General features: G+C 46.9%; 1 protein-coding gene across 7 annotated transcripts; it reads left to right on the plus strand.

The window, feature by feature from the left end:
- The first annotated feature begins 211 nt into the window (after window positions 1–211).
- On the plus strand, window positions 212–7,336 carry KLF10 (KLF transcription factor 10). Of its 7 annotated transcripts, none has more exons than XM_083449873.1 (4): window positions 212–441; window positions 3,778–3,981; window positions 4,179–5,085; window positions 5,962–7,336. In XM_083449873.1, exons 1-4 carry the CDS (start codon window positions 406–408, stop codon window positions 6,219–6,221), a joined length of 1,407 nt encoding a protein of 468 aa, XP_083305999.1. In that variant the 5' UTR covers window positions 212–405; the 3' UTR covers window positions 6,222–7,336. The 7 variants fall into 7 exon arrangements, with proteins under 7 accessions (XP_083305999.1, XP_083306000.1, XP_083306001.1 ...); XM_083449874.1 differs by having other exon boundaries at window positions 237–441; window positions 3,781–3,981; XM_083449875.1 differs by lacking the exon at window positions 212–441 and adding an exon at window positions 451–631.
- The last annotated feature ends 1,498 nt before the right edge of the window (window positions 7,337–8,834 follow it).

Here is an 8,834-nt window from a genome sequence, read left to right on the forward strand (position 1 = left end):
GGGAAGAGACGTGACACTGACTCAGCCAGCAACTGGGACTTACCCGAAGGCTGCGCCGGGACACGCTGCCGGGTTTGTGTACACGCCGAGATGACTTTGCCTCCACGCTGCTGGGCAGCCGCTGATCACGCGCAGCCGCCGCCCGCCCATTGGCCAGGGCCTCACACACCTTTGTAGGCGATTGGCCGCGCCTGGCGCCCGCCTTTGCTCGCGCTGCGCTGGGGAGCCGCCACCTGAATGGGGAGCTGCCTGCGAACAAAAAGAGGAAAATAAAGACAGCGGCAGGCAGAGAACGCCCGGGGCGGGGAGGGAACTTGTCAACAGCTGCAGCCTCGCTGGTTCAGCATCAGGGCTGTAGACTGACAGGGGGGGTGGGGGAGAGAGAGGAGCCTTCCATCGGGGGTCATGCTGAATTTTGGAGTGTCTCCTTTCCAGCTTGCTGTAAGTAGATTTATCCGTCCATTGCAAGAGTCATTTGGAGCGGTGGAGTGGATTGGGGGGCGGGGACCAAGCTTTCAGCTGGGAAAAAAGTGCTTTTGGCGGAGAAGGGAAAGATGCGATTTCTGTTAAGAGATGGAAAAGGCGTATTTGTTCAAAAGGGCAACGTAGAGAGAGATCCGACCAGCTTGAGGTGTGTCTCGGTCAGAGGCTTTTAAGAAGCGAAGGACCTGTTGGGGGCGAAGGAAATGGGGCTTAGTGGAACCTTTTTTTTGCAAGGGTGTGTGTTGTGAAAACGAATATTTGGTTGATAAATGGGTGTGTGCAGCGAGGTGTAAGGACTGGGGTGCAGTGCATAAATGTTGCGACGCAACACAATTGGATTATATACATTTGAGTTTGAAAGGGGCTTTTTTGGGGGGGAGGCGATGCTCTTGGAAACTGCCTGGAGGGGAGTATGGCTATAGGGGAGCATCAACTGCGGCCCTCTTCGAGGGGGAGCTTTTTGGTATGTGGCCTGATTCTATGGTGAGAATCCTGTATTGCAGCAGGGGGTTGGACTAGATGACCCTGGGGTCCCTTCCAACTCTGTGAAAGGCAACTCTTAAAAGTGTTTTGAGTGAAAAGGCTAAAGCGGGCGGGGGAGGGGAGAGATTGAAAGAGGCTTAAAGGCTGCCGAGGAAGGACTACTATTGTGGAATTACCCGGGAAATAAGAGATCGGAAAAGAAGCTGGTAGAAAGTAACCCCGCGTGGGGAGAGAGATGAGGGAAGTCGGGAAATGAAGAGGCGGCATGTGGCGGCGGCGGAGGCAGGCAGCTCGCTTAGAGAGCCCCAATGCGAGGAAGGGACGAAGCAAACAAACGAACAGGGCGTGAGTGAGACCCAATGTGTGGGTGACGGGGGGCTCGGTGAAGCGGTTGGGGGGCCGCCAGGACTTGGGTGGGTGGGTGGCGGCGGCGCTGAGGGGGCGAGCCCGGCCCCGGGGTGGGTCATGGTATGACTGGAGGAAAGCGGGAAGAGGCCGGGCGAGGGCGAGCCGCATTCCCTGAGCGGGCGAGGCGGGCCTTCCAGAATAAAATAAGGGCGCCGACCGCTCGCCCCACATTCCTCCGGGCGAGGCTCCCGCTTGGCGGTGTGCATTCGCCCCTTTCCTTCCGCCTCCTTCTCTAGCAGACGAGCCTGGGCGGGAACTCCCACCCCGCCCCATTTGCAGGCGGAAGCCGTTTTCAGTTCCCAGCAGAGCGCGTTGGCTTCGGGGGCGCCGCGCAAGGCTAGCGCTGCAGCCTCGAGGGCTTGGCTTTTCTGTGTGTGCGCGGCTTCCTGACGCCCATCAGGTTGCAGGAGGAGGAAGCAAACATTCGCCCGGCTGCTGGTGCCTTTGGGGGAGCGGGCCAGGCCTGCCCAAACCCACGCGCAGGAAACGGGGTGGGGGGCCTCCCAGAAAAAAATGCGTTTACAGAAGCCTCGTGAACTGGTGGGGTGGAAGGGTTGGGGCGCTGAGTTCAAGGCTCGCCCCCGCGCTGGAGATACAAGTGGACGAGCATCATCAGCTTTTCCCAGCAGCAGCAGGCGAGATCTCTTCCGGCACGCACAGATGCTCGCCTCTGCTCCTTTCGCCTCGAGGCGTGGGAGGGGGAGAGTGGGCGGGGCCTGCGAGAGCTCGCATTCTAGAACGCGCGGCAAAGGAAGTAGGGGAAAGGTCGCCGAGCGGCAATTCCCAGTCCTCGTTCCCCGAGCGCCGAGCAGCAGCCGCTGATCACGCTTTGTTCACATGTCCCCGCCCACTGAGCCTGCACTCTTTCTCGGGGGGGGGGGGGAGCGACCGGCCAATCGCCTCCCGCGGCGCCCGACCTTGGCGGCCAATGGGCGGCGGGCAGGGCGGTCCTTCGGGAAGCGAGTGCGTGCTGTTTGGAATGGGCGGGCGGGGCGTGTGAGTCACCGGCGGAGGCTCTCTGAGGTGAACGTGGCTCGGCTCCAAGATCCGGCTGCCGGCGAGGATCTCCCTGCCCCCGCCTTCCTTAGGCCTTGTAGTCGCCGAGCGGCGGCGGCGGATGTAGCCTTTCCCTTTCGGCGCTCGGCCCTCTGCGCCTGTATGGCGGCCTTGCAGCGCGCGCTTTGAGGCTTGACTTATGGTGCAGGGGTTACCGCCGAAGGCAGGCATTGGCGGGTTGGCCAACTTCATGGGAAAGAGATCTTATGCACGGGGCTCTAATAAAGGCGGGTAAAAAGTGTTGCACATAAATTCAAAAGGCATCCTTCAGACCTCTGGCTGGGCGCAACGGAATGGGGGTTTTCCGCACGCAGGAAACGAGCAAGGAATTTGAGGGGTGGGGTGGCTTTTTTTGGGGGGGGGAGCAAGTTGTTCACAGGAATCCCTAAACCACAACCTCGCTTGGAGCACCTCAAGATAGCCAAACTGAAACAGGACTTGGTTTTAATTCCCATGCCATGTGTAGGTCACGTTTTGAGAGAAGCACAGCTCCCTTGTTGTGTTAGTAATGAATTAGCACAAAGCAAATATTGAAAAATACAAGGCTGTGTCCCTAGCTTGTGTAAAACACAATAGTAGCAATAAAGGAACCTTTAAGGTTGAAGTCAGTGCATGTTTGTCTGGGGGTATTGTGCCACCAAACTCCAGTGACAAATGACGTTCAGAGCATGCTTGTATAGGATTGTGCTTTGGGATAGCAAAGGTACACCATAAAAATAATGAAATAAGAGTGTAGTAGTAAGTATCCCTGCCTGTCACGCAGGAGACCAAGGTTCGGTTCCCTGATGGGAAAACTGTCGGTTTTTGAAACTTGTTTTAACACTTGAGATAGCTTGGTTGCTGGAGTATGAGACTCTTAATCTCAGGGTCATGGGTTCTTGCCCCATGTTGGGTGCAGGAGGTTGGAACTAGATTATGCTTGTGGTCCCTTCCAACTACAATTCTGGCAAAATGGCATAGGACATCACATAGGTGTCTATAGAATGATCTGGGAAACGTTTTAAGTGTTTCTACATAACCTTGCAGACTGATCCGAATCCAGTTGGACCAAAGTACTTTGACATAAACTGTTGATCGAATGAGATACATTGGTTTAACTATAACCATTTAAGCTTAATTGTTTTGTGGACTGAGCTTCACTGAGGTCATTAAGATTTCATTGCCCTTGGTTTTCATGGTATCCAGCCTAGGAATAAATAATCCATTCAAAGGAGGGGTATAGGAAAAAGGAGAGGCTCTTAAAAACACTGGAGTTACTACATATAATCTGGTTTTTTTTAATATTTGATGAACATATAAGCTTATATTCGCTGTTTGATACTGAAAAACATCGTCTCTTTTTCATAGCAGGAAGGAATGGAGGTGATAACTGAAAAGCGGCACATTAGGAGTGATTTTGAAGCAGTAGAAGCTTTAATGTCCATGAGCTGCAGTTGGAAATCAGACTTCAAGAAGTACGTTGAACTGAGACCAATAACACCAGCATCAGATACGTCTGAAGAAATTGAGGACAACCTGCTACCTGCTACTGACTTTCAAATATCAGCCTTTGTAAGCTTTATTCAATTATTATAAATTTCTTATTTACAACTAAGTCCTATGCATGCTCTTTCAGAAGGAAATTTACTCAATTTATTGGCACTTGCTCTGAAGTAAGCATGTGTAGAACTGCAGCCTGAAGTTCATAGATCATGCTAATTAGTTGTGCTGAGTAGAGAGCTAATTGCACCATGTTTTTATTCTTCCAGTGCTTGACTCCGCCCTACAGCCCTTCTGACCTTGAAATGGCTCAGTCAGTCCATCCCATTGCACCAGCGCCACCTACTGTAAAGAGCAAGTCACTTGTTGACGCTTCTGAGCAGGGCCCTCCAACAGATTTTAAGAAGACTGAAAAAGTTCCAGAATCGAGAATGCTGAAAGCACAGGCGACAAGTGTCATTCGCCATACAGCCGATGCTCAGCTTTGCAGTCACAGAACCTGTCCAGCAAGAACAGACAGCATTTTGAGGTGTCGGGATGATTACACAAGGGAAGCAAAGCAACAAGGCAATGCAGAAGTGAAACAAAATCCATCTTGTGAAAGCGTGTCACTGGCTGCTGCAATGTCTGAAGATAAGCAGCCCGATGTGAAAGAAGAAAAACATTCAGTGTTGGCAGTCAGTCCAGTGCCTTTCATGCAGACCACACTCAGTAGTCCTCTGCCTGTGCCTGGTTCAGCACAACGCTCTTCCCTGGTAGTTCCCACATCTCCTGTGCAAGCAGGGGGAGTCCCTCCTGTGCCATTGGTTTGCCAGATGGTTCCGCTGTCTGCTAACAACTCTGTTGTGACAGCAGTAGTACCCAACACTCCCTGCAGTCAGTTGTCACCGAACCTTTGTCAGCCTATGGTGTTCATGGGAGCTCAAGTTCCCAAAGGAGCTGTTATGTTTGTTGTTCCACAAACTGTTGTTCAGAATCCAAAAGCACCTGTGATCAGTCCCAATGGCACCAGGCTCTCGCCTATCGCTCCTGCTCCAGGTTTTGCTCCTGCTGCAACAAAAATCACTCCATCTATTGACTCTTTAAGAATAAGAAGCCATGTGTGCAGCTATCCAGGATGTGGAAAAACATATTTCAAGAGTTCCCATTTGAAAGCACATGTCAGAACACACACAGGTAAATTTTGCTTGAGAAGTTGGAAATTGTTTGTGTGTGTCTTCATGTCATTCATGTAATACTGAGGTTTCTCCTTTACTGAGTTTTGTATTGTGGAAAACATAATGGGAAACCCAAAGTTTTCCTCAACATTATTTCACTTGCATAGGAATTTTTCACTAATAGGTCAGTTCTATGCATATTGAGTTTAGTGGGCTATGCTATTTCTCTCTGATATATATGTATAGGACTGCAATCTTAACAAAGGCTATTGCATTTTTATCTCACTGCTGAGGTCTAAGCTTATGTTTCATTCTGTCACTGTTTTGCTGTTTTAGAATGGCTAGTGAATCTAATAGTGGTACAGTAAAGCTAAATACAGTAAAAGAGAGGTATTATGTAATTATGCACAAATGCAATCATGCCCAAACATTTCAGTAATATTTTGGAGCCTGGCAATTTCTAAATCCAATATTTTGCATAATCACACTTCTATGAAGGTAGGTTTTGAGACCTCGGATTAGTTGTGTAAATTTAACCTTACTGCAATATAAAACTAATGCTTTATTTGATGGTTTGAATGCCCATCTTCAATAGTAGTTGTCTGCCCACGCACTTTGGATAATATCGTTGATTGTCTAGGGATTCCTCTAGGTTTGTGATTGGAAGTCTGAAAGCTTAATTTGAAGTACTGTTTGAAGTACTGCTTTTTGAAAAAGGGCTGTGCAGGTTGTGAAATTACAAAGATTCTATAAGGTTTTGTCTGGTCTGTGTTGACAGCGCAGATGAGGATTTTTCTTAGAATACTTCTTGTTCTGTTTCTTGAAAATGGGTGCAAGAAAAACTGTATATTCTGTTGGTAAATAAATGCTCTGTTTCTACCATTTTGTATTTTAGGAGAGAAGCCGTTCAGCTGTAGTTGGAAGGGCTGTGATAGGAGATTTGCACGTTCTGATGAACTGTCTCGCCATCGCAGAACACACACAGGAGAGAAAAAATTTGCCTGTCCAATGTGTAATCGCCGATTCATGAGGAGTGACCACTTAACAAAGCATGCACGTCGCCACTTGTCAGCCAAGAAGTTACCAAACTGGCAGATGGAAGTCAGCAAATTAAATGATATTATTGTACCTCCTGCTTCTGATCTTGCACAGTGAAATAACACCAACTGACAATACTGTTAACTAACTACTGTCGCTGTGGTTGGAGGTTCACGGTGACACAAAACAGCTTGCAAAATGTCTGTGGTTCTGCACTGTCATCCTTTGATGGTGCAAGAACAGACGGAGAGGCAATGGCTGGCTGTACTTCTGAGAGCAGCAGTGACCAGAAGGGCTGGAGGTTTCCTTCGTACTTGGAGAAGTGGAAGTGTCAATGCCAGCACAAGAATGTGGCTTTAAACATGTGGAAAACTATTCAGCTGCTCAATGCATCAGCTAAGTTTAAGCCAGAGTTATGCAGGTGTTCTGAAGAGGTGTTGTAAACAAAATACATAAGAATACCAGTTTATGGAATCAGGGATGACCTGTTTATAGCAGAGTGCTGTAATTTCCTTTGGTTTATTCTCTGAGGCCCAATTATGAAAGATGATGGAATTCCACTTGTGTACCTCCATATCTTAGCATATAAACTATAGCTGTTCCAAACAACTGTTAAGAATAGACTTGAGTGAGAGATGCCGTACGGTTCCAGTTGATCTATTCAAGCAAGTCCAGTAGTATTTTTACTATACCCTTAGAAAACAACATGATTAGTACCATTAACTGTACCAGCATCTCTGAATATTTCTGCTTTTAAGTTGTGTATTGTTTCCTGTATACCTATACAGTTCTATACCACTGATTTTTTCAAAACCTTGATACAGTGCACTTTGTTTAAAATATAATCCTTAAAGAGTAAACTACACAGCTTGTTTTCAGAAGGAAGGACAAAGGTGGTATGGTATGCTACTTTCTGAAAAGTTACTCTGGAGGATAGTTTATGATAGAAGTATATAAGTTGCTTTTATATATTGAAGGTATAGTTTAAAATTGATTAAAATCAGTAAAATGGGGGTTGTGTAGGAAATGGAGAGAGTAAAGACACCAGCCCCAAATGCCAGGATTATCCAAGCATTTTTCTGCTTTATATTGTACCATACTGAAGAAAAGTGAACAATTGGAGAATGGTGTAATATCTATTTTGTGACTACTTAAAATCTTTTGCACAATATTTCTTATAATGTACTTTATACCTTGTTTACAATAAAGATACAGTTTTCTTTAATATAAAATGTGTGTGTTCTCACTTAATTTTCCAAGCAAATGAAAAAATTAACATTAAAACCTAAATGCAAAACTCATTAAAAAAAATGGGGCATTTTCTAAAGGCAGTGAACTCACAATTTGCTTCCACCCCCACAATAATACAGTATATAAATGTTATGATTTCCTCCCCTTAAGATTATCTAGAGCAGTGTTTCCCAAACTTGAGTCTCCAGCTCCTTTCGGACTACAATTCCCATCATCCCTGATCGCTGGTCTTGCTAGCTAGCAATGATGGGAGTTGCAGTCCAAAAACAGCTAGACACCCAAGTTTAGGAAACACTGATCCTAGAGCATGGTACTGTGCATCAAAATTTGTTAGTCCATATATGTTCCCTTCAGTAAGTGCCTGTAAACACAAACCCTGAGTCTTAAAAATAATGTTATATATTTGCATCCATACCATGGACCCCAACATGGAAAATCTTATTTGCAGCATGGTTGATTAAGCCTGCCCAATTACAGGCAGGTACCTCTATGGCACTCCCCACCCCCACCTTTGTTGGTCCCTTTAAATTTTGATTTGTTGAAAAACAAGGGGGAAATCCATATTTCATATTTCTGATTGCTGGAATGGGAGGTTGTCCCTTGCTCTTTCTTACATTAAAATAAAAGCTTCGTGGTGTGTGTTCTTGCTTGTGAATTTTTAAAAGAACGTTAGCAGCTTCACACTGGCCAGCAGGCCTGTTTAGAGGGAAAAGGCAGCTGGCTACACTTGCTCTGGGCCTCGGAGGGCTAAGCTGGTCAGTGGGGGTGCCTGCCAGACTTATGCTGTGATGGCAAGAACACCCCGTGCCTCCCAGATGCCCTTGGGCCTCAGATAAGCTATACACAGGACTACTAGCCAGCTTAGCTTTGTTATGCTTGTGTTTGTCCTTCAATAGGCATTTCAAGGTGACTGTAGAGATCTGAAGTGCTCTGGATGGATCTTTCCAAGCTAAACAGCATGTTTTTTAAAAAATAAATAAAAGTTAAATGAACCCTTTAGTTTCTAAAAATAAAATTCTGCTGCACTACTTTAGCATCAGCAGCATCATGAATTCAGAGGTCTTAAGTGTTCCACACACCATGTTCTGGACATCCTTACCTCTTTCAAAGCCCATCGGCCTAAAGAAACAGGCAGGACACCATAGAGATAGAGAGTACAGTGGTACCTCAGGTTAAGAACTTAAGAACGGATCTCCAGAACGAATTAACTTGAAACTGTTCTTAACCTGAAGGGATTCTGAGGATCATCTAGTCTGCAATGCAGGAATATGCAGCCATCCCATATGGGGACAACTTGTGTTGCTTTATTTCTGTACAGTGGTACCTCGGGTTACAGATGCTACAGGTTAGACTCCGCTAACCCAGAAATAGTACCTCAGGTTAAGAACTTTACCTCAGGATGAGAACAGAAATCGTGCAGCGGGAGGCCCCATTAGCTAAGATATCTGTTAGGACCTGGACTCCATTCTTGCAGCAGCC

This window comes from Podarcis tiliguerta (genome assembly GCF_965153285.1).
Source record: "Podarcis tiliguerta genome assembly, chromosome: 7".
Classification (NCBI taxonomy): Eukaryota; Metazoa; Chordata; class Lepidosauria; order Squamata; family Lacertidae; genus Podarcis; species Podarcis tiliguerta.